Source organism: Bison bison, unplaced genomic scaffold (genome assembly GCF_000754665.1).
Source record: "Bison bison bison isolate TAMUID 2011002044 unplaced genomic scaffold, Bison_UMD1.0 scf7180017864487, whole genome shotgun sequence".
Taxonomy (NCBI): Eukaryota; Metazoa; Chordata; class Mammalia; order Artiodactyla; family Bovidae; genus Bison; species Bison bison.
In genome coordinates this window covers 9,880,231-9,907,821 of record NW_011495047.1, presented here as the reverse complement: position 1 = coordinate 9,907,821, position 27,591 = coordinate 9,880,231, and the positions used below count along the sequence as shown (strand labels likewise).

General features: G+C 52.1%; 2 protein-coding genes across 4 annotated transcripts; one reads left to right on the top strand and one right to left on the bottom strand.

Moving 5' to 3' along the window:
- Positions 1-107: 107 nt before the first annotated feature.
- Positions 108-18,649, bottom strand: UNC5CL (unc-5 homolog C (C. elegans)-like). 3 transcript variants are annotated; one of them, XM_010863219.1, is made up of 11 exons: positions 18,506-18,649; positions 14,529-14,798; positions 13,102-13,224; positions 8,908-9,342; positions 8,077-8,377; positions 7,090-7,352; positions 6,302-6,403; positions 5,983-6,050; positions 5,031-5,131; positions 4,762-4,875; positions 108-2,753 (listed from the first exon to the last, which is right to left on the bottom strand). In XM_010863219.1, the coding sequence occupies exons 4-11, from the start codon at positions 9,290-9,292 to the stop codon at positions 2,531-2,533; spliced, it is 1,557 nt and encodes a 518-aa protein (XP_010861521.1). In that variant the 5' UTR covers positions 9,293-9,342; positions 13,102-13,224; positions 14,529-14,798; positions 18,506-18,649; the 3' UTR covers positions 108-2,530. The 3 variants fall into 3 exon arrangements, with proteins under 3 accessions (XP_010861521.1, XP_010861519.1, XP_010861520.1); XM_010863217.1 differs by lacking the exon at positions 13,102-13,224 and having other exon boundaries at positions 14,524-14,798; XM_010863218.1 differs by lacking the exon at positions 13,102-13,224.
- On the top strand, positions 17,614-18,930 carry TSPO2 (translocator protein 2). Its single transcript, XM_010863256.1, has 3 exons — positions 17,614-18,260; positions 18,552-18,602; positions 18,687-18,930. Exons 1-3 carry the CDS (start codon positions 17,890-17,892, stop codon positions 18,928-18,930), a joined length of 666 nt encoding a protein of 221 aa, XP_010861558.1. The 5' UTR covers positions 17,614-17,889.
- The last annotated feature ends 8,661 nt before the right edge of the window (positions 18,931-27,591 follow it).

The following is a 27,591-nucleotide window of genomic DNA, read 5'->3' as shown; positions in this document are numbered from 1 at the left end:
CCCATCCTAGAACCACCCTCCCCCACATCCCTCATGGCCTTTATTCACAATTCCACAAGACCTACAACCCCTAAAGTGATTTGTTCCAGGGTAGGGAGTAACACAAGACAAAGATGCCTTCGGCTGGTGTAGAAAACTAGGAAGAAACGAAAGGAGATGAGGGGGAAAGGGCACCAAACTCCGTGTGAGAAAGACGCTCTTAGTCAATCCTGAGCCAAATGAAGACAGAGAAGGCCAAGGCACCAGCCTAGAGTAGCTGGCATCCCCCAGTGGGGTAGGAGGACTAACCGGATGGATGGGGTTAGGGGAGGAGGGAGGCGGTGGGGTGGTAGGCAGTGGGAGAGTCCCAACCTGAAGGCATCTTCTAACAGAACGGAAAGCGAACCTCCCTATCTACCATTCCGGACCCAGACGACATTCATCTAGCAGTACAATCTACAAAACACTTCTCTCCAGTCTGCTCCCATTGGTACAGCTTTACCATGTAAAATCATTTCTATCCACATCTGAATTTACCAATCTAAGCAAAATACAGTTAGTAACAAAGAAAGGCAATTTTCATATTTTATTATACAATATTGTTCATCATAGAAAAAGCTGTAATATTTTTTAATTAAATACAGAAGCAAATTGTTAGTGTTGCCAGAGAGATCATTTGCCTGCTTTTGAAAAATTTAACAGCACCTATTTGCCAACCAAAGAATTGCTTGAATAGAGTCAAATCCTTTGTTCTCCTTTCAGGACCCAGCCTACTGATTTATTTTCTATACAGTGTCTAACACACAGTAGGTGCTGAATAAATAGTTTACTAAATGGGATGTTCTTTAATCCCTATCCTCTCTCTCCTGACCCTAAACTGGATCCTGACTCACACAATAAAGGACTTCCCTGGTGGCTCAGACAGTGACAAATCCAACTGCAATGTGGAAGACCTGGGTTTGATCCCTGCGTCTGGAAGATCCCCTGGAGAAGAGAATGGCACCCATTCCAGTATTCTGGTGTGGATAGTTCCATGGACAGAGGAGCCTGGGGAGCTACAGTCCATAGGGTTTCAAAGAGCCAGATACAACCGAGTGACTAACGCTTTCTTCTTTCGCAAGATAAAACCCCCACCCATCCATTCCTAGGGCAGTCTGGTGTTAGGGGCCTTTCAGTAGCCTTGATACTTAACCATGGTCTCGAGACACTTGCCTGAGAGGAATGACTGAGGGTTTCAGAGAGAAAAAGAAACACACAAGGGCAAGCGCAGTAACTAGGCAGAAACAAAAAGATGCTCAGACAAGCAGTGACCAAGAGATTCAGGGATGGAGCCACTGCAGGGGCCAGCAACAGCAAAATGAGGTCAGAGAGACTTAAAATGCACACAGTTCGAGATAAAGAGATTAAAAGGTTGGGCAACAATAATAATCTTGAAAGTTTCTTTCCAGCTTTAATGTTTCATGGCAGAGATGATGGCAGAGAGAGAGGAAGACGAGGCAAGAATGAGAGGGTAGAGACAAAGGAAGTCAGGGGAGACAGGTGGATCAGCTGCTGTGACTGCCCATCTCTAGATGTGGCCTTGAACTCTGGTTCTGCCCTCGCCTCACACTCACCGGGCTGGGCTCCTTGATGCCTCAGCACCCCACGTGCATTAGGCTAGGCTCCTACTGTAAGTCCAGTCACATCCCTGCCTTTCTCCACCTGAAGGTCTCTGAACCACTCTGCAAACCATCTCTGCAACATCCTCCACAAGGCTTTCTCACTGCTCCAGCCCATACTGGCCCCCTCCCTTCCCAACTCCTTATGCTGGTACAGTTCATATGACATTCATATCCCTAACCACAGGGCAAGCGTTTGCCCTCAGCTCCTACGAGGGCATTTTGGTTCCCCCAAGAGGGGTTTCAGTTCAGTTCAGTTCAGTTCAGCTGCTCAGTCGTGTCCGACTCTTTGCGACCTCATGGACTGTAATATGCCAGGCCTCCCTGTCCATCACCAGCTCCCGGAGTTTACCCAAACTCATGCCCATTGAGTGGGTGATGCCATCCAACTATCTCATCCTCTGTCGTCCCCTTCTCCTGGTCTTCAATCTTTCCCAGAGGGGTTTTGCAAGGGTCCAAACCCGACTTCATTTATTCCAGGAGTTCCCATGATACCCAGTCCAATGCTGAGTATCACGTAAGTGCTCGGCGAATACTCTGCGGACTAACCAGTCCCCAAGGAGTGCCAACAGGGCAGTCTTAACAGCGCACTGGTCTATTAAACAGCTTCCCCGAGGCCAGCCAAGCTGGGGCCATCTCCTGGGCTCCTGCGCCCCCTGCCGGCCAGGAAGGGCTCTGCACACAGGACGAAGCGGGCCGGAAGGGCGGTCCCGAAAGGCGCGGGCTCACAGTGGCGTCCGGCCTCGCTGTGGCCCCGGGGGACCCACCCGAGGGTCCTGATGAGGTCGGTGGGTCCAGCCAGGAAGAGCAGCTGTTTTTCTTCCTGGGTGTCGGGGCACATCATCCACGGCCTCCCGGGGGACAGAGCCGCACCCTGCGCCGTAACGGGGCGCTCAGAGCTTCTCGTCCAGCTCCAGGCCCTGGTTCTCCTGGGCGCCAGCGCGCAGCCGGGGTGGGCTGCCGCTTTGCGTCCCGTTCAGGTAGTTCTGGATAACGGAGGCGCAGTCCAGCCGCTCCATGAGGGTCATGAGGTAGTGCAGCTCCTGGAGGCTGCCATTCTGCTCCTCAAATAGCTCCAGGATGGCTGCCGCGGGGCTGCGCTGACAGGACATGAACCTGGCCGGGAGCGGGGCCAGGGTGAGAGGAGGGAGGGGGCCCTGCGTTGAGATCACCACCCACCTCCCCCCAGCTCTGGCCCTCATCATGCCTTCTTTCAGGGCACTCTAGGTGGTGGGAGGACCCAGGACTTTGAAATCAGAGATTGCCTGGGTCACATCTGAGATTGCACTGGCTCAAAGTCTGCTCCTCTCTAGGCTTCAGCCTCCTCTTTTCTCACACCAGGGCTTGGATGAGAAGACCTCTGAGAATATCCAGCTGCAATGTTCTGTGTTTGCCTTCTCTGCGCCCTACCCCCACCGCGAACACTCCCCACCCTCCATCTCTCCCAGGCCACATCCTGCCCACCACCAGGCAAATAGTTCCTCCTACCCATGGCCCTCCCCTGCTCAAAAACCCCTCCAGAGTCTCTTTCACCGGCTAACCAAGCCCACTCTCCTGACTTCCCTGCCCACCCACCATTTGGCCTTGCCCTGTTTTTCTGACCTTTTCTCCGGCTCCCATCCTGAACCTTCCTTGCCACCTTAAGCATATCAGATCTGCAGTTGACCCTCTGCCCCCCTCCCCAAGTTGATCCCCTACTTCCCTACCACCTGAAGCCCTTGTTCCCACCTCAGGTGGAGGAAACCATTCTGCACCCCTTAGTCCAGACTCCCATTAGGCTTTATTATTCTTTTTTATGTAATTGAGATATTTAGTTGACTCTCGAACATCACCGCTTTGAGCTGTGTGAGTCCACTTACATGCAGATTTTTTCCAACAGTAAATATTACAGTACTACATGGTCCCTGGTTGGATCTGTGGAGGCTGAACTGTGGACGTGGAGGGGAGCTGTATGTTACACTAGGATTTCAACTGCATGGAGGGTCACCCCTCTAACCTCTACATTGTGCAGGTCAACTGTAATTGACCTAAGTCTTCATTATTCTCTTTAGCCATTTCATACCTGTTTTCAACTTGCCTCACAATATTGGGTACATAAAAATAATGTCAAAGGAACACATACCTTGGTTTTTTTTAAGCTCTCTGTATCCCTTAGTATAGAGTGACCTCCCTGGTGTTGGGACCATATTTTATTCATTCTGTATCCCAATGCTTAGTATAGCTTTTCCAGGACTTAGTAGGTACTTGATAAATGTTTAATAAAAGAGTGGTTTTATTTTTTTGCTTTTGAGGGAGAATTTTTATTTATTTATTTATGCCACACCCTATGGCATGCAGAATCTTAATTCCCTAGCCAGGGGTTGAACCCACACCCCCTGCAGTGGAAGCACAGAGTCTTAACCACTGAACCACCAGGGAAGTCTTTTAAGTGGGTGATTTTTAAATCTACCTTGTTTTAAGGATCCAGCTCTCATCCCATCTCCTGGGTGCGGTCTTTGACCACTGTTGTCATCATCTGAGTGCTGGACTCAGCTCAGAATTGGTCTACTCATCTCTCTTCACAGAGACCATAGCTGCACTGCCTGTTTTGCCAATGTTTATTAAATTAACGTGTGCCATGCACTCAGCTACAGGCTTTACACACATTATCCTGTAGTCTTCCATTCTGCCCCACAGGGCACAGCATGTCAAGCGCTCAGTATGTACCAGTGACTTACATGTGAACTGATTCATTGTTAAATATTTACTGAGCCAATATTTATGTACTGAACACTGGCCATGAACCAGGCATCGCTCTAGGTACCAATAATACAGTGATAAACAGAAAGATGTCCAGAACCTTCCTATGGAGTCCCTTTGACTTCCCCTGGTCCTCTCCCCTGGCTTTTTCCTCTCTCACCTGTCATGTCCTCTTCTCTTTGAAGCCATGACAACAAGGAGTGCTGGACCCAAACCAGTGAGATCATTGCCAATGAAATCAATTCTCTTCTGGGAAGTAGGGTGGGGAGTAGCCATTCTCTGACTTTTAAGTCACTCTTATGTGAATGGTCCAGTCTCCAAGGGGTCCTGAGAACCCCCCACCAGTCCACCCTCTGCTCCCACGTGCAGACCTTATCCCTCTTACCGGATTTTCATACCGCAGAGCCCCAGGTGGGAGGCCAGTCGCCGCCAGTCATTGCCAGTGATGCTGTTTGGCTCCAATAACATCTGCAGCTGCTCAAAGAGCTCTGGGGGCAGCCTGAGGTAGAGGAAAGGGTGTCCTTGAAGGGGAGACTCAAAAGGCCCAGCCTGGCTCCACAGACACCTCAATGTCGTGCTCACCCTGCAAGCCCAGGAACAGCAATCCCAAACATCCCGCACCCCCTACAGCAGCCCAAGCAATCCCCACCTCACCTATTGCAGGGGGGTGGCTGGGTGACTGGGGGTGGGGCTGCCCAGGATTCCTCCTCTGATGCCTGGAACCTGAGGATTTCCATGTACTTGGTCTCCAAGCCCTGAGCCAACAGAGGGGCAGGGAACACACTTAGGGATCATGAGACGTCCCTTGAGCAAAAAGCCAGGGCACCCACCTCCATTCCTCCCATCTCTGCTTCAGCCAGGAGACACAGCCCCACCCTAACCAACACCCTCTACCCTCTGCTTCCCAGACCCCAGAGCCTTCGGCCTTGAGTTTGCTGACTGAGCTCTTTGGGACCTGGGACATGAAGACCAAACGAGGTACATCCTAGGGCACCAGGAGAAGTGCTGAGTGGGGTCAAGGGCAGGGGAGGTCATCTAACAATAGAAATGCTGAACTCAGGCATATGTGCCCCCTTCCTCCATTGCTCTTCTCCTTGGTTCCTCCTTCCCGAAGGATACCTTGAGGGGTATCTGCCTAGTCTCCAATAAGATGCCACATGGTTTCCCAAAGATTCCCCTGATTTCTTCGTGTCTTCCCGCAGGAGGCCGGGATCTCTCATTTCCATCCCACCTACTCAAGCCCCTCTTCCTCCTGGGTCACTCTCCACCTGAAGATACACAGCACTGTCTCCCAGATGCAGACAATCTGTCCAGAAAGAAAGCACTTCTCTCTGATGCCCAAGTTCCTCCAGGTTGAAAGAAACCCCCACAGGGTTCATGTAGGGTCTGGTTCTTTTACCCTCTGGCAGGATTCACCCATGGATGGACAGGAGAGTCAAAGATGGAGCGTCACTTGGAGGCCAGACAGTCTCTGCCCCTGGAAGAATGCCCTCTTTACCTCTTGACTGTGTGATCACAGCCATACTTGCTGCACACTAGACCCTGGCCTACCTCGTCCGCCACTCCCCCAGCCCTGCCCTTCCTCAGTCCCTCCGCTCCAACCCACATCCTGGAAGGTGTGCATCGTGACGATGATCTCATTGGTCAGCGCAGAGCAGTCCTCGTTGTCTTTGGCTACAAAAAAGGAGACGTAGCAGGTGAGGGAGGAACAGGCCCAGAAGAGGAGAGCAGGACAGCAAAATAGACTTCCACAGCAAGACTTTGGAACTCGGAAGCAGCTGTGCCAGCCACCCCATCTTTCTCTCTGCGAAGATCTGCTGTGGCCCTATCTCTGCACGCGTGGCCGAATGAAGCGCTGCAGGGCTCCAGGGTGACCAGGAGGGGAGAGGGGAGGGAGGGAGGGGGACACGGGGCTCCCGGGCTACCTGCTTTTCTGCGGAAGCAGAAGGAGCGGAAGGGGCACTTCCCGTGCCAGATGTGCAGATGTGGCACGAGCTGACAGCTGCTGTCGTCCACGTTCTCCCAACCTGCAGAGAGGAAAGGGCCTCAGAAGGGTGACCTTCGTTTAAGGGGAGGTAAGGGCAGGAGCCGAGGGGAGGGGCAGGGCAGGAGCAAAGGCTGGAGGGTGACTCAGTCGGTGGCGGGTCCCAGGGCCTGGGCGGGGACCCTGTGAGTGGTCTTCCTTCTACCAGCACACAGACCCACCCCTCCGCCCCTCCACCTTCCCATCCAACCCACACCCTCCCATCCTCTAGAAGCAGCACCGTTGCGCACCCTGTCCACACCCACACAACCACACCCTTGGCCCCATGGACAATTCCTGCAGCCAACGCACAAAGGAACGAAGGTGGAAAAGACTGGGCCTCCTCCTCTGACGTGGGCTTCAACCAGGCAGGACCATAGAAGCCTTCTCATCCCTCCCTGCCCCTGTGGAGGCAACACATCTTCTCCCGCTGCCCACTAGCATCATCTGCCCTCCCACGGAGGGACCAGGGCTGAGTGCTGCAGAGGGAGGTATTGAGCAAAGCCTGGGGCTCCAGGAGGCAGCAGGAGGAGCCAGAAGCAAACCCCACTCCGGCCCCCCAAGGCTGCTGCATGCCCAGAAGTCGCAAAAAGAAACTTGAGGTACCCAGATTTCCACCTCAGAGAAGGTCCAGACCCCTCCCTCCATGGGGCTCCCAGATGCCCTGTCCCCCGGCCCGGTGTCCCTCACCCTCTGAGATGTATTTGAGTTTCAGGCACTGGTCCCCTCGGGCCCCGGTGAAGTCAAAGAGCTGGCAGGGCCCGCGCAGGCGTCCACCGTGTGGCTGCTCATTGGTCACGGCCCACTGCAGGGCACAGGGCGTGTTGTTGAGGAAGTAGACACGCAGCTGCAGGTGGGACTGCCCCGGGGCCAGCGGCGAGCAGAACAGGGCCAGCTGCAGCCCCTTTCGGGCTTCCCGGCCCACCGGCGCCTCCAGCACACAGGTGTAGAGGCTGCAGAGAGAGACGGTGGCAGGGACCACGTGCCATGGGACCGGGGAGGCCGGGACACCAGCCCACCTGCCACCCGGTTCCCACCACACCAGGGGCCTCTGTAGGGGCCTCCGGAGAGGAAAGGAGAACATTCCAGGCCATGTAGGGAAGAACTAGGGTGGAGGGGTTGGCTAGAGGGACAGAATGTGAGTCATGTCAGTGACTGTCACTGTGTCAGTGTAGGAAAGATGGAAGCTGAGCTTCGGGCCACCATGCATGGCCCTGCTCTGGTCATGGGTGGCAAGGAGACTAGGAGGCAGAGGATCTAAGATCCTAGAAGGACAGAGCTAAGGACAGACATGACATGGGGTGGAGTCTTAGAGAACTGGAGCGGGGCAACATGCCCTAGACAGCGGGGAGACAGTCCTGAGCCAGGGCACAGGGAAGGGACAGACAATATTAGAGACAGAGGTGGAGATGGGACAGGCCCCTCTAGACAGACGACTGGGGCTGAGCCAGACTTTCTAGACAGACAGAGGGACCATGGGGGGATGCACAGTCCTGGATGGGGTGGGAGCAAGATAAGCAGCCATAGGCACTGGGACAGAGGAAGTGGGGAAGGATGGGGGATACGGGCTTTGCAGGCCAGCTTGGACAGAATAAGAGGCAGTCCTCGCAGAGAGGTGAGGACAAGGCAGGCAGAGAGAGGGGGGCGGGAAGTCCAGGCCCACGGGCGGGCGCCCACCTGAAGTGGGAGAGGTGGATGCGACATTCATCCCGGGAGGTGTGGTCCCCCGGCCGCCCCAGCGGCTTCCAGGCCTTGGCGTCCAGCAGGGCAGTGTTGCTGCTGTAGGCGCGGGCCTGGCTGGGCTGCTGGGCACAGTGCTTGAAGGTGAGGGTGCAGGGCTTCAGGAAGGAGGCCCCGTGGGGGCCACACGCCACCACGGGGCTCACCAGCCCCTGAGCCCGGGACAGCGAGGGGGCATCCGTCAGGTCCCACACCAGAGTCAACGACACCCGCTCCTGGCGGCCCATGGACACAGCACCTGGGGAGGACGGAGAGCTGAGGGGGGCCTGGCAGGCAGGCACACCCCTGCTGCAGAGGAGGCCCAGCCAGAAAGGGAGAGGAGGTGGGCCGGGAGCCCAGGAGAGGGGGCACGGCAGGGCACATGGGGCGGGGGGCAGTGTGGAGGAGAACAAGAGGGTGGTGACTGACTTGGGATGGAACCGCGAGCAAGTCGTCCCCCTCCTCTGAGGGATGCTGCGAGCTCACTCAGGCCTTTGTGTGAATTTGCAAGTGTCTGGAGGCTCTTCCTCCAGACACTTTACTTCCCTTTTGGGGAGAACTGTCGTAACAGACTGTTCATTAGAACAAGGCCCTTTGCCTCCACCTGCCACGAAACTGTCATAAAAATGTGTCGTATATCCATCTTTGGAGTCAAGAAAGACGTACACGAAACATACAATTTTCAAAATTATGAAGGTGTACCTGAATGGCGCTCTCTCGGGGTTGGCGCCCCTGTCTAATACGTAACATGAACAGCTGTAGGCTGAGAAGGGAGCTGGGTGCTGTTACCTGGCGGGATGAGCAAGGAAATGCCCGTATCCTGGAGCATCAGGCAGCCGCCGCGGTGGTCCACCTCTCGAGCGGAAAACACCAACAGTTTGTGCATCAGCTGCCGGATGACGGTCTGGCCTTGGGTGGGTGTGTGCAGTTCCTGATAGAAGGTGGCCACCTCCTGCAGCGTGGCTGGCAGGCCTGCCCTGGAGGACTCATCTTCCCGTAGGGGAGTGGGAGGGGGCGCTGGCTCCTCTTGGCTCTCCAGCTTCCAGCAGGAACCCAGCAGCCGGCGAGGACAGCGCCATCGAAGGCACTGGACCAGGAGCACTGCGCTCGCCAGCGGAACCCCCACCAGCAGTAGGAACTGGGCGGGCTGGAAGGAACTCTCATAGGAGCACATCCGCCTGGTCGCTTGATGCTGCCAGTTGCCCTGCACCCGAGGCCAAGGGCCTGGGGGAGAGAGTCAGTGTCAGGTGAGCCGTCGGAGGCTAAGACCTGGCTTCTAAGTGACTGCAGTGAGGAGGGAGCAAACTGTCTTCATCCCAGCATACCCCACGCACCCCGGTCAGATCAATTTCCTAAACAGAACTTCACCTATCTCTCCCTCCCTCCCTCTGTCTCTCTCTTTCCCTCTCTCTCCCTCAAGAACCTGCCGTGACTCCCCATGACCTAATTAATTTCACCTCTCACTAGACAGAAAGACCTTGGTTTTGGAGTTAAGAGTTGTGAGTTCACATGCCACCTTGGTCACTGCCTGAGTGAGCTTGTCCTATTGTTTAATGTACCTCAGTTTCTACCTCTGTCTAAATAGAGCCCTTGATCTCCATGGGCCAACAGAAAGTGAAAGAAAGAAAGTGAAGTTGCTCAGTCGTGTCCGATTCTTTGGAATCCCATGGACTGTAGTCGACCAGGCTTATCTGTCCATGAGATTTTCCAGGCAAGAGTGCTGGAGTGGGGTGCCATTTCCTTCTCCAGGGGATCTTCCTGACTCAGGGATCAAACCCAGGTATCCTGCATTGCAGGCAGATGCTTTACCCTCTGAGCCACCAGGGAAGCCCATGGGCCGATGGAGGAAAGTCTTAAAATAGAAAAGCAAGGACTTTGCTGGTGGCACAGTGGGTAAGAATCTGCCTGCCAATGCAGGGGACATGGGTTTGATCCCTGATCCAAGAAGATCCTGAGCTCAAGCTCTAGAGCCCTCAGCTGCAACGAATGAGCCCTTGCATCACAACCACTGAAGCCCGTGCACCTACAGCCTGTGCTCAGAAACCAGAGAAGCCACTGCAATGAGAAGCCTGTGCACAGCAGCTGGAGTATCTCCCGGGCTCCACAACTAGCGAAAGCCCAAGCACAGCAATGAAGACCCAGCACAGCCAGAAATAAATACATGAATAAATAAAAAATAAATAGAGCAGTGTATACATGTCAAAAAAGACATATACATGCAAAAAGGATTTTTTTAATAGAAAATGAAGTCACAAAGGGCTACACATCCTCTGATCTCATTAATGTAGATAGCAAAACTAGATGAAGTGTAGGTATATATTTATGAGTGTGCATATGTAAGTGAGGAGAAGGCAATGGCACCCCACTCCGGTACTCTTGCCTGGAAAATCCCATGGACGGAGGAGCCTGGTAGGCTGCAGTCCATGGGGTCACAAAGAGTCAGACACAACTGAGCGACTTCCCTTTCACTTTTCACTTTCATGCATTGGAGAAGGAAATGGCAACCGACTCCAGTATTCTTGCCTGGAGAATCCCAGAGACGGGGGAGCCTGGTGGGCTGCCATGGACACGACTGAAGCGACTTAGCAGCAGCAGCAGCAGCATATGTAAGTGATGGGCTTCCCAGGTGGTAAAGAACCTGCCTGCCAATGCAAGAGACGTAAGAGACACAAGTTCGATCCCTGGGTTGGGAAGATCCCCTGGAAGAGGGCATGGAAACCCACTCCAGTGTTCTTGCCTGAAGAATCCCATGGACAGAAGAGTGTAGCAGGCTACAGGCTATAGGGTCGCACAGAGTCGGACACAACTGAAGTGACTTAACAGCATGCATGCATGCATATAAGTGATAGAGAAAGGTCTGGAGCAGAACTGTGTAATAAAAAATATAATGTGAGCCACAGATGTGCTTTTACACTTTCTACAGTCTACATTTAAATAAAGTAAAAAGAGCCAGGAGAAATTAATTTTTAATATATTTTACGTAACCCAATATATTCAAAATAATATCATGTTGACAGGTAATCAATGTAAATTTATTGCAATATTTTACATTCTTTTTTCATTACAAGTCTTTGAAGTCCGTGTGTATTTTACACTCACAGCACACTGCAACTGATATTCTGTCTACTTCAAGGACTCAGCAGCAACATGTTCTAGTGATTCCTGCCTTGGACATACAAGTCTGGGAGGACACACTCCAAACTATTCCTATTGGTTGTTACTGAAAGAGATGAGAAATTGGGGGAGCTGGAAGATGTGAAAGAGGACTTCCTATTTTCTTAAACCCTTTTTTCTGTAGTCTTTGAATTTTTCACATTCAAGCATGTCTTTCTATTAATCTTGTAATTCTTTTTAAAAACTATTAAAAGTGAAAAAAAGGCTCTCAGACTGATGATGAGGATGGCATGAGATCATGTGAAAATCACTTATAGATGATAAACCCTGTCCAAATATGTGTGTTTTATTTATGCCCCTCCTTCTGCTAGAAAGGTCAGAGGGTAACTCGCAGGGATATATTATATATATATATATTTTCTACAAGAGTAACAAAAGTTAAAAGTGGAAGCAGAAAGAAAAAAGAAAACCCAAAGTGAGGGTCTCCAGGTGAGGTCCACCAGGTTCCCAGAGTCAGATGGGGGCCTGCTCTGTCTGGCAGCGTCCCCCTAAAGATACCAGCTCTTGGGATTTCCCTGGTGGTCCAGTGGTTAAGAATATGCCTTGCACTGCAGGGGCTTGGGTTCGATCCCTGGTTGGGGAAACTAAAATCCCACATGCCACTGAGCCCACTAGGCCTGCGTGCCCCAACTGGAGAGCGTGAGTGCCCCAACTACAGAGGCACATGCTGCAGCTAAGACCTGATGCAGCCAAATAAACAAACAGATAATTTTTTTAAAAGATGCCAGCTCTTCCCCAGGTCTTCTCCTCCGACTTATCCTCTTCCTCCCTTAATTTCCACCCTCGGCAAGACTGGGCTCTGCACACCTGGTGAAGTCTAAGCTTCGGCCTTTGTTCCTGCTATCCTCTGCTTCACGCTGTCCCCCTCTGCTCCTTCTCTCACCTGGACCACTCTTGCTTAATAGTGCCCCCTGCCAGCCCCCACTCACCAGCGCCCTTGACTGTTTCGCCCTCCCTGACCACCATCCTCCCACCATACTAAGTAACTGTTTATTTTTAATTTTTCTTGGCCATTCCGTATAGCATGTGGTATCTTAGTTCCCTGTCCCAGGGATCGAATACGCGTCCCCTGCATTGAAAGCTCGGAGACTTAACCGCTGGACCACCAGGGAAGTCCATACTGAGTAATTCTTGATCACATGCTCTCCGTGTGGATTTCCACTCAAATGAGCAATTTCTGAGCACCCACTGTGGCCCAGGCATTGTCCTGACACAATGACATCTTACTCGGCTCTCAAGGAGCTTCTGAGAGCATGGGATTCATTTACTCCAAGGTTGAGTTCTGTGAGACACCACATCCTCCTTCTGAGTCCCCAGGGTCCCTGTGGTTGATCCACTAGGATCTGCACTGGTGAATTATTCCCTCACTCACACCTCATGGCTCAGCTGGTAAAGAACCACCTGCAATGTGGGAGACCTGGGTTCAATCTCTGGATTAGGAAGATCCCCTGGAAAAGGCAAAGGCTACCCACTCCAGTATTCTGGCCTGGAGAATTCCATGGACTGTATAGTTCATGGGGTTGCAAAGAGTTGGACACAACTGAGCAACTTTCACTTTCACTTCACATCCCTAACCCCGACCTGAGGCTGTGCCCCTAAGCGCCTGCTCCACCCTTACCCACCTTCTTTCTTCCTTCTCAAGACCCGTGAAACCTAAGCCCCCTTCCCAGCTCCCCCTGGCCATGGGCTGAAGCTCCTCTGTATCCTTGGATGAAGCCCTGGGGTAGGATCTATTTCCCCCATGTTTTCATTGAAATTATAGACAAGAAGGGAAGGCATGACGTTGCTCCCTCGGCCTTAACATCTAACCTGCAGACGGTGGCCCTGGCAGGGCACATGAGTGGAGTAAGTGAGCTGGCGATGCCTGAATCTGGCAGAGATGTGGATCAGAGCCACAGGCTTCCCTTTACGTCCCGTTCAATCCTTGCAGTCCTTCCGCAGTAAAGATAATTGGAATTATAACTGTAATAATAATAGCTAACATCCACAGAGCCAGGGTATTACGGCGCTCTACGTGGCCCAGCTTATTTGATCCTCACAGCAGCTTTATGAGCTAGCTGTTATTTTTATCTCATTTCCCAGATAAGGAAGCCAAGTTTCCTCCCCCAGTGAGGGCAGAGGATGGATTATTAAGCTACAACTGAAGGCAGAAGGGAAGAATGAGCAAGGATGACAAGAGCTTCCAGAAACACTCCCTTTCTCTCCCTGCCCCTTCTTTTTCCCCGAGGTCTCTTCCTTTTCACTTCTAGAGGAGTTGAAGTTGAAAGAGAAAGAAATGAAAATAAATAGAAGGAAAAACAAACATAAGGAACTAAAGGCACATCCTTGGTGCCGCAGCAAGTGATGCTCTCGCCTACCCCCTGCTCACCGAGGCACCAGCAGTAGGAGATGGGCCAGCTGTAGGGAAAGAAAGGAGGGGCTCACTCTGTTTCTATAGCAACAGCTTTTCCAGGGCCTCCAAAGACTAGAGTCCAAATCCCCTCCACTCCATTGGGTGGTGCAGCAGAGTCCCCTTGTCCTACCTTCTAACCTAGAAGGCCTCTCACAGGAGCCAATTCATTACCTGGCCTGGAGCAGGTAACTCCTCCCTCCTCTCAGCCCCCTTTCTGCCAGGCTGACAGCTCTCCAGGCTGCGTTGGTCCTCACCCCATCCTTCTCTTTGCCCCCAGGAAGGGAAAGGGTCCTGAATATATAGCATAACAGCCTGGTACCTGCAGACTGGACCCTCTCAACCCCATGGCTGACCCTTTGGTACCCAGCTCTCCAGTATGTCCTGCCCCAGACTCTGGATCATCCTGGGTAGCACTTTCCCAAGATGAGAGTCTTTTAGGATGCACCATCACCTGTCCCTAGGGAGTTGCTTCCTCCAGCACAAGGATCCAGGCTCCTGCTGCAAAGTTCTGCTCATATTCTTTAAGGAAACTCTCAACCCTTCTCCCACATCACTGCTTCTTATTGGGTCTACTGCTGAAAGATCTCCAATTATACGTAAACCATGTACCAGGATAGTGAGTCCCAGACTAAGTCATGGGCTGCATTCACCAAGTGCCTCCCCCGGTCCTCACACCCACTGGGCTGTGGCCCTCTGCCAAGCCCCTTCCTTCTCCCTCCTCCAGCACCAGGTGTCCACACCTGCCAGCCTCACCTGAGCTGGCCTGGCCCCTCCCCAGGGCCCCAGGTAGCCCCATCTTAATGCTCAGCCCACCCCCAGCTGCCCCAGGGGGTGCTCACCTTACCGTGTAGGTGACCCCAGAGGCTGCCGGCTTGTCCAGGAACAGCAGTTCCTTCTCTGAGAAACAGAGAAGTCAGCCAGACTCAGTCACCAAGCCAGCAGACAAGTGCAGGTGGGCGGGGAATTCAGGCAGGAGTGGCCTGGCGCTTCCCACTTCCTGGCAGTCCTGCCTCCCGGCCGCCCCAAAGAGGGGTGGGGAGTCTGTCCTGTATGCTGGCAAAGTCCAGACGAGGTGAGGGAGGATCCTAGAAGTCCGTGAACTTACCGTCTAGATCTGGAAGGGAGGGACAGAGGGAGACAACCTGGGTACAAGGTGAGGCTTCTGTAGACTGCCCTCTGCTGGTCAGTGGCTGCTGCAACAGTGCAAGGTAGGAGGAACCCTAACCAGGGCTTCTCAAATTGTAATGTGTGCATGAACCGTCTGAGGGACCTTGTTAGAATGCAGGTTCTGATCCCATTGGTCTAAGGTTGGGCCTGGGATTCTCTATCTTAGAAGCCCCCAGGTGATGGCACTGTGGGCCTGCCCAGGGTGCTTCGTAGTGTCTTAGTTGCTGAGTCGTGCCCGACTCTTGTGACCCCATGGACTGTAGCCCACCAGGCTCCTCTGTCCATGGGATTTCCCAGGCAAGAATACTGGAGTGGGTTGCCATTTCCTTCTCCAGGGCGGTCTTACCAACCCGGGGATCAAACTCACATCTGCTTTGCAGGTGGATTCTTTACTGCTGAGCTTAGACAATGCCTAGTTCTAACCACTTCCTGCACAGATGTGACAGTTGCTGGTGGCATTGGGGCACAACCGTATCCGCTCCCTAGCGAGGGCTCTTTCTACTGCCTACAGGGTTGCTGCCACTCTGGATGTTTGCCAGCCTGGTCCTTCCTTTGTCACTCTGCCACTGGGATGAAAGCTCCCTTCACAGAAGGAGGTTTTTCCAGCCATCTGCTCCATATCTTCAGCTCTAGGTAGAGCCCAATCAGTCCAAAGTAGGTGTTTAATAAAGACCTGGGCAAAAGAGTGGGCCACCTGAGAGGAAAGAGGAAGCATTTTTGGATCCAGACTGCCAACACTGAACCCGGTGACCCACTTGCTGACTGTGTAATCACAGGTCAGTTGTTCAACCTTTCTGAGCCTCACTTCCTGGCCCGTCAAAAGCACATGATAATATTTACCTTGAGAGGGATAAAGATGGTCATTATTAAGCTAATAAATATAAAGCGCACACCACAGCATGGTTACTCAGAAGTGGTAACCTGTCGCCATGGTCTGGCCTCCTGCAGCGGAGGTCTCTCCCAGCCCCACATTGATCATCGCCCGTAGAAAATGAGTAACTCCTGCCGCTTTCATCTTAGCTAATGATTCTCTAGCTTCTTGTCCCAAACTGCAACCCCCACCCCTGCGCCGCCTTCCCTGGGAGGAGGGGATAGATACCTCCCAGGGGTGCCCAGATCCCCAGGGTGGAGAGATGGGGCAAAGGAAGGGTGGAGAGTAGCCAACCTGGGGAGAGGACCGCCTGTCTAAAGCACAAGCAAGAAAGAGGTGCTCGGGACTTTGGGGGATGAAGAGGGGAGCGGTTGGTCTTTGCTGAACAAAGCTCTGAGACACACAGGTGGCTGCCTTTTTCTCTGAGTCATGAGATTCCAGGGGCTTGTGAAACATCTGTCAAGTTCAATTCCAAGTCAGAATGGGCCATGCGAGCTAGCAGTCAATAACGAGGGGCTATGTCTTATGAGATCATTTCCAAAGCTGGGCCTTGTTTCACTGGGGACAGCCCCAGTTACATCTGAGGGTCCCTGCTACCCCTACGGACACAAAGCTGGTTCGTGCAAGGCAGAGACCACGATGCCAGGCATCAGAAGCCTGGCAGACTGGGGCTCAGCTGTCTCAGGAGGTTCAGGTTGCACAGCACCAAAGCCTCAATAGTTCCATCAAGGGGGCGGGCCCCTCCAGAGACTGGGTCTAGTAGACCAGGGGACCCTCTGCTGAGAGGAGGGTCCATGCAGGCAGCAACCTGGACTCCCCAACTAATGTCATCACCCTTGTCACTGGAGAAGGGAGCCCCGCTCCACCCTTCTCCCTGTCCCCACCCTCCTCTGCCTTCCTCACATCACACATCACTGGCACTCAGTCTGGGAGGTGTGCTGCCTGAGGTAAGGGGAAACACAGGCCTGGGAATAAATAAGGAGGCACCAGCAGTTGGAGGAGAACTGGAAAAAAGCATTGGGGGTGGTGGGAGCGGGGAGACCTCCAACACTGGATGATAGAGAGACAGGAGGCAGAAGGTGAAGAAACAGACAGTGAGAAGCAGAGAATAAATAGAAAGACGCACAGGCCAGCAGGCTGGTCAGCCCTGTCCCCAGAACCTCCAGGACATGTTCATGGGCCCTTGACAGGAGAGGGTGGTGTAGACTGTCACTCCACACACTGAGAAAAATCACCTTTTTTCCCCTTCAAATTCTGTCAATCATGGGGACGAAGTTGAAATATCACAGGCAAATGAGAAGCATGATATTTGGTGGGGGATCTTGGTTGGAGGGACTACCCAGGTGGCTCAGAAGTAAAGAATCCACCTGCGATGCAGGAGACTCGGATTCCAATGCTGGGTTGGGAAGATCCCCTGGAGAAAAGCGTGGCTACCCATGCTGGCACTCTTGCCTAGGAAATCCCATGGACAGAGGAGCCTGGTGGGCTACAGTCTGTGGGTTTACAAGAGTAAGGCATGACTTAGCAACTAAACAATAACTTCCATTGGAGGACGGTCTGTGCCTCACCCTGCTTGCAAAGGAAGACGCGGAACAAAATACAAGTGAGTACGGCAGTGTTTTAATCAGAGACCAAGCGGTTGTTCCCTTGAGAGGTCAGGGTGCCCCTTGTGTGGCCCCGACCCTCTGGAAGTGGCGAGATGGAGGGGGAACCTCCCCCAGCCCCTCGGGGTAGATGAGAACTTCAGAGAAAGGAATCCATAGTGTTATTCAGCTGAGTCTGAATTTGGGTGGGAGCTCCGGCAGAGTGGACCCCTGGGGTTTTCCCAGTCTGGTATAGTGAGATAAGCCTGGGGCAGATGCACTGGTTGGTTCTGGACTGGAAAGGAAGCCCAGGGTTCTCTGGCTCCTGTCTTCCAAACGTGGTTCTTCCAAGTTGGCTTGGTTGAGTTTGATCTTAGACCCTGCCCTCCATCAAGGGCCTGCTATGTACCTGGCCAAGTGCCATCCATTGTGGGAGGCAGAAAAGATGGGCGATCCTGGACCTGAGATCCAGGAGTCAGACACACACTGGGGAAGAGGAGTCTTTCACTAAGAAGCAGTTGTCAGTCCTAGACGGGACACTCTTGAGTGCCACATGAGTGGTGTGGAGAAACTAAGTCCATGGAATGTGGAAAAGGGCGAAGGCAGCGTTGGCTCAGAGGAGGGGGCTGGGAGAAGACCCCAGGGGGTGTCCAGGACTAGACCTCCTATGGGAGGCTCAGGCCGGGGAAGAGTGTCAGGTAGGAGGAGACAGACAGGCAGATGCGGGGAACGCTACCATCAGCGTGTTCTCTGCCTCCCCAGATCGCACCTCCTCCAGGAGAATGTGGCCTCAAGGGGCCATCTTTGTGGCCCTGCCCCTCCTGGGGCCCACCCTTGTCTGGCTGCTCATCCATCACTCAATGTCTGACTGGTGTGACAGCCTGAGAAAGCTGCCCTGGTGCCCACCTCACAGAGTCTTGCTGCTGGTGTGGACAACCATCTACTCCATCACAGGGTGAGCACCCACTTCTCATGCCTGAGCTGGGAGCAAGTCTCCCATCCCTGAATTGCTGCCACACGCTGGTCTCTAAAGGGATGGGACCTCATCTTGCCTCTTTCAGGATGTCTCCTCTGTACCCGCCTAGGATTCCAGCCCACCCTCCCTTACCTCCTCCCTGCCCTCAAAGGATATCTAGACCCACTTACCCCATTTCAGCCCACAAAGGATTTTTTTTTTGGCAACCACAAGGCCCCATTTACCATGAATCAGCCTCCTCTGAGCATTTCCGCCACCGTCTATCCACAGGTATGCCGCCTCCGAAGCAGGGAGCAAGGCACGGCCGTCAGGTGCCGGCAGGTAGCGGTGGGGAGGGCTGCCCTGAGCTTCCGCGGCGCGCGCAGAGCACCCAGAACTTGGCTCGCTGGCTCCAGGGTGCTGCAGAAAGGTCAAGGGCAATTCCCAGGGCAGCCCGCCTGACCGCCCTGCCCCCGCCCAGGCCCTGCTGCACCTGCTGCTGCTCTTTGGGCTGGTGATGAGCACGGCCCTGATCTGGCACCCCATCAACAAGCTGGCCACCCTGCTGCTGCTGGCCTACCTGGCCTGGCTCACCATGGGCGTTTCCACCACCTGTCACTTGTGGAGGGACAGCCTTTGTCCCGAGGACAGGCCCCCAAGGGGAGAGTAGTGACTGAGGCCAGGATCAGGGGAGAGGAGGGAGGCGGGGGTAGGGGCAGAGGAGACCACAGGCAGGGCTGTGGAGGGGAGGGTGGTGGCCAGAGGTTGCTGAGTCCCTGAAGGTGACTTGACCCAATGTGGCCACTGTCCTGGGTCCCCTGGTGTCACTTTCCACTGGGATTCAGAGACATGGGAGAGGGGGAAACAGTTCACATTTAATGTAAGGTAATAAGTCCTGTACTAATAAGAATTAATTTAGTAGTGATAACATCAGTCAATAAAATCCTAACTAACTTTCTGGGTATGATGTGAAGTGTGTGAGGTTCAGGACAGCTGGGTGGGAATGGACGTGTGTGTGTGTGTGTGTGTGTCTGTGTGTCTGTGTGTGTGTGTGTGCGCACACGCGTGAGCGCACATGAATGAAGGTGTGAATGCCCTGCCAAGCCTCACTCAAAATTTGGGACTTAGATTTTTAATTACTTGAAAAACAAAGTTTTTGAAAAGCCACAGAAAGATAAAGTAAGAAAGGATACCAATTATCTTGTCAAACAATATATTTATTGCTTATTTTATATTATGTATCATAATATATAAATATATATTATGTACCACCTATAAAATAATATATTCTATACTATATTAACCTTATTTAATTTATTTTAATCTTTTATATTGGCATATAGTTGATTAACAATATTGTATTAGTTTCAAGTGCTCAGCAAAGTGACTCACTTATACATATATATGTATCTACACTTTTTCAATTTCTATAATTAATTTATTTTAATTTAATTGTATTAATTACACTGATAATATAATATATAATAGTTATATGATACAATATGCATTATATATGTCATACTACTCTTTCCATTTCTATAATTAATCTTAATTAATTATATTAATTACACTAATAACAATATAATATATAATACAGTAATACAATACATTATGCATTATATATGTCATACTAAGACCTTAAGTCATTATATCTGATAAGATTATAGACCTTTTTTATTTTTGCCTTCTTATACTATTAGGTTTTTACATCAATTAATCATTATTAATAAGAAAACATGTTGAAAAAAGATGTAAGCCTCAGTGCTGACCAGTGAATTGAGGAGGAGGTTTTTGTCCAGCCTTGTCTCTTACTTCTCTTTCTAAACCTTCCTAATGGCTTTTTAAAATTTTCCTCTCTTCCATCCTCTTGCTTTCTTCCCCTGTTGTCTCAAAGCCCTGATGGTGGCAAGAAGTGACGGCCCCAGGGCTGCCTCCCTAAATCTTAAACAAGGCCAGCTGGAAGGCCCAGGTGCCTTGTGTAAGGAGCTTTTAAAAATATCAACCAGACTCTCTAGGGATGCGCCTGGGCACTGGTGTTTTTAAAACTGCCAGGACTTCCTCATGTGTAGCCCACCTGAGGACCACCACTGAGGGTGTTCCAGAGCCACCTGGAAGCTTATTAAAAATGCCTAGGGACTTCCCTGGTGGTCCAGTGGTTAAGACTCCATGCTCCCAATGCAGAGGGCATGGGTTCAATCCCTGGTCAGGGAACTAAGATCCCACATGCAGCCAAAAAATAAAAAAATAAAAATGCTCAGCACTTCTATCAGCTGCTCTCTGAAATTAGAGAGCTCCAAGCATGGATGGTCTTTCAGGGCTCTCTTTACTGTGACAACCTTAGATCCTGAGAGTTGAGATCTGGGTCTGGGACAAAATGTATCCCCTTGGTGGGGGCCAAGGACCACACAGGGGGAACGTTTTGTCCTCCGGACCACAATGGCGGAGGACATTATCATTTGAGAAGGAGACAGGCTGTTCCTGGAGCTCACCAAGGAAGGACAAGCCAGAAGGAATCTCCTCCTCCCCGCCTCTTCTGGGCATGCTCTGCCCAGCGAGGCCCATGGGTCACCTGTGTTCCACCCGCCCTTGTGTCCCCAGCCCCAGTGTGGCACAGGACACAGAGAAGGCATTCATTTATCTTTGATTGATTAATTGATTAAGTAAAGGAACACATTGTCCCATTAAAAGATAATGCTGACCAGGCCCCCCACCAACACCTGCCCCTGACCCTGGACCAACTGAAAAAGCCTCTCTTTGCGGGGAGGGAATGGCATTCATTGGAGAAGGGCATGGCAATCCACTCCAGTATTCTTGCCTGGAGAACCCCATGGATAGAGGAGCCTGGTGGGCTATGGTCTACACGGTCACAAAGAGTTGGACACGACTAAAGCAACTTAGCACGCACAAAGGCATTCATAGCTGTTGAAACTTCTCAGGTGGTTCTAATGTGAGAGCAGATTGAGAACAGCTGCTGTGGGGGCGTTGCCTCTTAAAGTGCAGCCTAGTGACCTCCTGGAGCCCTGGTTGATGGCCTGGACTCCAGCCTTGCTCCAGACTCATGGACTCAGATCAACTTGAGGAATGAGGGCCCACAGATAGGGTGCAGTGGTTTGCAGGTCCGACCTTGGAGACAGATCAACCTGGGCTTGAGCACTGGCTCTGTCATTCATTAACTGATAATCTGGTACAACTTACTGCATTGTCTATGCTTCATTTTCTTCATCTGTAAAATGGGGACCTCAGAGAATCTGAGAAAAGAGTGAATGCATCTGGCACAGAGGAAATGTTGCCCTAAGAGGAGACCCCGGGAGGCCACCTGTTTAGTGAGCACCTGTGGTTCTGACTCACATGCCAATGGGGACCCACTCTGCCCTGAGACCCCCGAAGTATTTCCCAGACTTCCTAAGTGCTGGGAGGCTGAGTGACCTTCCCCACGGGTCTGTGGACCAGCCTGACCGGTGCTACACGCACAAAATAGTGAACTCTTTATTGCACAAATGTGTGCAATAAATGTGACACATGGATTTTGACTTCACCTCAAACAGATTTTTTTAAAAGCTGCTTTTAGTTGAATTGAAAACTCCATCTATCCAGGTAACTATTTAAATTTGTCAATGATCAAAGACATGCTCAGGGGCCACACTGCATGGGCTCTTATCCGTTTCAACATATGGACCTTCCAGAGATATTTGTCATTGTCTTTACCATCACCATTTCATGTAGGCATTATAGATAATTGCTACCAACTGTATTGATGTTGCCAACTAATTCTAGAAATTAAACTGGTTCTCTAAGAAGATGCACCGTGCTGCTCATGTGATTCTAACCACCCCAGAACAAGTGGACACCGCAAGCCCAGAGGTCTAGATGCCTCCAGTTTTGGATTTTGGTCCTAGAAGAAAGCTCAACTTGGGCAGTGTCCCAAGCCCTGGAATAGCCTGACTGCCTGGCAAGCCATGAGCCAAATAAAGGGCTTCCTGGCTTTGTGCAAAAACAGCCAGAAGGGGCAGGATCTCCAACCTCAAACTTATCCTCTGACCCAAAGTTGTCCTTAATATCCTCCTCAGCACTAGCTCCTTGGTTTCTGAACAGGAGTTCTGATCCCTTCCACCCCCCTCACCTCCCCACCTGCCTGGCCTCTCGCCCTTCCTCTACACTGCCTTCCAGTTCTGAGAACAGCCTGGAATACACACTGCCCTTGGCCCCTCCTCTCTCGTTACCTAGAGTTGTGCCTAAATAGAGTCGGAGTTGTTTTCTCCCTTTGGCAGATGTGTCCCAGGATTCCGCGGTCCGACCCACGTGTGTGTGCTTCTGTGTCCTTGGGCAGTGTTTTCCCATTTGCCTCTGAGCAGAACATGGTGTCTGAAAATGATTCACTTGGTGGGTGGGGGAGAGACAAGCCTTTCACCAATGTCTGGAGAGGTGGGGAGCAGCTCCTGGTGAAATGGCAACCCCAGGAGGCAGGGCGATCTCTCACTCTGCTGTATCTTCATCCTTTCTTTGCTCCCCAGTCCCTTTCTCCTTCCTCCCTTTGCCAATGTCTGCAGAATGGGGATACACAGTGGCAGGTGAGGTGGGCAGGCTGGTAGGTGTATGTTCAGTGGACAAATGTTGGTCCTGTCCTACAGGCAGGTAGAGGTGATGCTCTAGTGGAGGCCTAAGGCCCTCAAGTACGGTCAAGATCAGGCCAGGGCTCCAAAGTCTTGCTTCCTTTGTGCTCCACCCATTCTATCTCCCAGGGTTCCCATGTTTCAGAGTCTTTCCAGAGTTCCCTTTTCTTGTAGTTTCAGAAAACAAGCACAAGATATTTTTGTTTTAAAGCTTTCTTGCTGATCTTCATCAGTGACGAAGTTACTCATCCAAACAAAGCCTGACTTTGGCAGGCATCAACTCAAATCTGGACCGCCGACCTCCACCCTCATGCAGAGTCCAACGAGACCCCTTCCCCCAACCTAGCTTTCAAGGACCCTTCATAACAAAGGCCCCCTCTTCTAGCCTGCAAGCTAGGAGAAGCCCTGTTTGTCAAACCAGGAGCCTCGGGGGTGTCTGTCAGCCTCTTTTGGCCCTCTGGTGTCTGTATCCCTGAGGTCCCCCCAGCCTGCCCAGAAATGACCTGGGTGGAGAAGCACCCAGGGAGCTCCTTCCTGCCCCACCTGCACCTACTCCAGCACATTTCCAAGGGCTGAAAGTCTCCTCTGAGAAGTTGATTGTTAAGTTTATCACTTTCTCCCAGTAGGTTTTGTGGCCCTGCAAACACCCTTTCAAAGGGGAATACTATTAGTCACCTAATGGGCACGATTCTAATCAGATCGCTCTCCTCAAAGACTCAAAGAGCCAGCCAGCCCTGGGGGCCGGGTGGTGCCGGGAGTGGCCGCTGCAGTGGAAGACCGAGGTGACCAGGACTAAAGTCCCAGTTGTCACCATTTTTCCCCAGGGCCATGCGTCCTGCATGGCCAGCCAAGCATGGTGTCCTGCCCAGGAGAAGACTGGAAACTCCATCCTGCCCTGTGTGATTTGAGTTCCTCCTCCCTTCCCAGGGAGCTTCAGACTCTGGGAGACCGGGGCCCCCTCGCTGCACCCCGCCAAGGCTCCGGACACCCCCTGTTGTTTATGTCAACAGAGCAGTTGCCAGTGGGGGCAGGCTCCTGCCCACCAGGGGGTGCCTCGTGCCCGTGGCCCGTTGTTTGTATAGCTCGTCTCGGTAGTGACCGAGGGGCGGGCACACCCAGGCTGCGTCTCTGGGGCAACGCGCTGTTGGGGTGCCAGCTGTCCCTGCACATAAAGCATCCATTCCATCAGCGGACTCCCGAGGTATCTGCTTTCACAGAGTGAGAATTTAAACCTTCCCCTGGTGAGGTGGCTATTTTCCATTAGTCCCCTTGCGGCCTCTCTACTCCCTTCCCAGTGAGGGCAGCTCGGCTTCTGGCCGAGACCCGAGGAAGAGCCGTGCCTGACCCTGCTACCTCCTCCTCAGCGCCTCCTAGGACCTCAGAAGGTTTCCTGAAACGACCATGGGAAATAGGGCCAAAGAGGCAGGCCCGGGGCCTAACCCAGCTCCTCCCAGACACGGGGGTGGGGCTGGGTCTCAAGACAGCGTGGGAGAATTCCCTCGGGGGTTTCCATTCCCACTCACCTGCTGTCTGCTGTCTCTGTACCTATACCCCCTACACACTCACACACACACACACACACACACACACACACACCTCATACACAAGTTGCTCCCAGAGCTCAGTCTCCCTCCAAGAACACCTTCTCCCCCTCGTCCCCTCTTGCCCCTCCTCCCTCAGACCCTGGCCTCAGGGGGTCCTGGTAGCAGTCGGGACTGAAAGGTGAAGGACTTAAGACTCTAGAAGCCCAAAGCTCTGTTCTCACTAGCTGTGTGACTTTGGGCAAGTCACTTAACCTCTCTGATCTCAATTTCCCCCCCTCCCAATAAAATGAAAGAAATACTAGTAGCTACCCCAACATCCTTACGAGGAGTAAATGAGTTCATTTATGTGACCTGCTTAGAACCCCATCAAGCCCCAGGGAGGGTTGGGCTGGTGTCAGCTCTCACACGACTGAATTCCAGGCTGCATAACATGGTGGGAAAAGCTTGGAACTTGGAGGCTGACAGACTTGAGTTCAAGTCCCAACACCCTGCTGACACCACTGAAATAAATACTCGTTTCTCATTTTCCTCCTCTACAGAAGCGGTTTATTGATAGAAACATACCCAAGAGTGCTAACACGGGGGAGCTGGGGGAGTGCCCACACTAAAAAGAGGACAGTGGCAGCTGCAGGAGGAGGGGTCCGGCCCCTGGCACCCGACCCCCCAGATTAACTGCTGTACTCTGGGGCCAGCCAGGGAAACTGGACCAGCTTGGAAAGGAAAGCCAGGGACAAGGCAGGAATGTGGGCCCCTAGGAGGTGCCATAAATAGCCAGAGGGAGTCAGAGGGCCTCCAGGGAAGGGGGTGCGGGGGAAGGAGCAGTGGGAAAGGAAACTGTCGGTCATCAGTCCAGGGAGGTGCAGGGCACTCTCCCCAGTGTATAGATATGGCAGGGGTGAGGGATCGCGTCTTCAGAGAGGAACACGGACCACCTCCTAACATCACTCAGAAAATTTCCACCACACGTTCATCCCCACTACAGGTCTTTGGGAGCAGCCCTGATTCCACATTTTCATCCCTTTGGCCATCCTGGAATACAAGCAATAACTCAGCCTTTGTCACAGGCGGGGACACTGAGGACCATCCAGAGATGCTAAGTGATTTGGCCAACATCATCACACAGTGAATCGAGGTCTGAGACGGGGATATAAACATGGATCTTCCCCCCTCCCAATCTAGGACATACATGCGTGCGTGCGTGTGTGCTAAGTCGCTTCAGACATGTCTGACTCTTTGCAACCCTATGGACTGTAGCTCACCAGGTTCCTCTGTCCATGGGATTCTCCGGGCAAGAATGCTGGAGTGGCTTACCATGCCCTCCTCCAGGGGATCTTCCCAGCCCAGGGACTGAACCTATGTCTCTTAGGCCTCCTGTCTTGACAGGCAGGTTCTTTACCACTAGTGCCTGCTGGGAAGCCCCTAGGGCATACACTACAGCCAAAATATAAGATGATAGCTCATCAGTTGGTAAAGAATCCACCCGCAATGCATGAGACCCCAGTTCGATTCTTGGGTCAGGAAGATCTGCTAGAAAAGGGATAGGCTACCCTCTCCAGTATTCTTGGGCTTTCCTTTTGGCTCAGCTAGTAAAGAATCCGCCTGCAATGCGGGAGACCTGGGTTCAATCCCTGCGTTGGGAAGATCCCCTGGAGAAGGGAAAGGCTACCCACTCCAGTGTTCTGGCCTAGAGAATGCATGGACTATACAGTCCTGGGGTCTCAAAGAGTCAGACACGACTGAGTGACTTTTACTTTCACTTTCACCCTCAGGAAGGAAGTCTTTCCCACAAGGGAACAGCGAGCTGAAAGGATCCCTCTCCCCACCTTCCCTGCTGCAAGACATTTTACTCTTCCTTAGTCCAGTAGCTGCAGCCAGAAGTGGGAGATGATGCTTTAGAGACGTATCCATCAGAGCTAGCTGGGCGCGGCCCTGGAAATAAGAACATAAGCTCAGAAGACCTGGACTTAAATCCTCGTGTGATCTTATACAAATCACCTTTCTGAGCTACAGGGCTCTAACCTGCAAAATGAAGACAATAATACACACCCCTGTGAGACAGGCGTGAGGACGAAAGGTGATCATGAGAGCCTGAGTGCCCGAATGCCCCCAAAGCTATTAAGACTGGGAGCTGCCCCTCGTGGGGCAGCACCTCATTCATGTCCGTATTCTTGGTGTTTACTCCAGGAGTGTCTGGCTCTTAGAAGCCCTCAATAATTGCTGATCAAATAAAAGGACGAAGTGATCTCTTTGCATTTAAATGTTGGTTGTTTGTGCGATGCTAATTATAATAATAACGTGTGTTTGTTATTTATCAGCTATCACCGCCTTTTCTCTGAGGACACTCGCACTACTATCACTATCCTGTGCCTTACATCCCCTGGAAAAATGCCTGAAAAAAAAATAATAACTTCTGTATAAGAATGCCAGAATTAGTAACAAGCCTAATAAGGAAGGTGACCAAATAGTCTCTGTACTGGGGCACTTTGGGAGTGACTGGGGAGCCAGTAACAATTATACCTGGACAACAGATATAAACTATGACAGATCAAAATGCTTGGGCCTCTTACTCATAGGGTGCCATGCTGCCCAGAACTCTCTGGAGGAGAGAGCCCCAGATCCTCCCAACCATGCTGACTCCTATCCTCTAATTAGACCATGGAAAGGGTCCCCCACCTTCTCATCACCACCCCGCACTAGCTCCGGGAGCTATGTTCAGACTAGTTCCCCAACATTCTTAGGTTCCTCATTTTCAGCCTCTTGGTGACTCTGACCCTCACCTTCTGTTGCCCTGAGAATGTTTGCACTCCCCTAGACACAAAAACCCATGGCCCCAGCTCAGCACCCACCATGTGCGGACCAAAATTCATCTAGTCCCTCCTGACACTGCTCCAGCTCAGGGGCTGCTCCAGGGGCCCCAGTCAGCTTTCATTAGTTTCAATAGGCTTCTAACCAGTCCTTCTGCTTCTGCTCTTTCTCACCTTTGCTCTGTTCTCAACAAAGCTGCCTGGGTGAGCCTACAAATATCTGTCAGACCATGTGACTCATCTGTTCAAAGACAGTATCTTCCTATCTCACTCAGAAAAAGCCAAGGTCCTTAGAACAGCCCCTAAGGCCCCAACGTACTTGTTCAGTCGCTAAGTCGGAGCTGACTCTCTGTGACCCCATGGACTGCAGTAC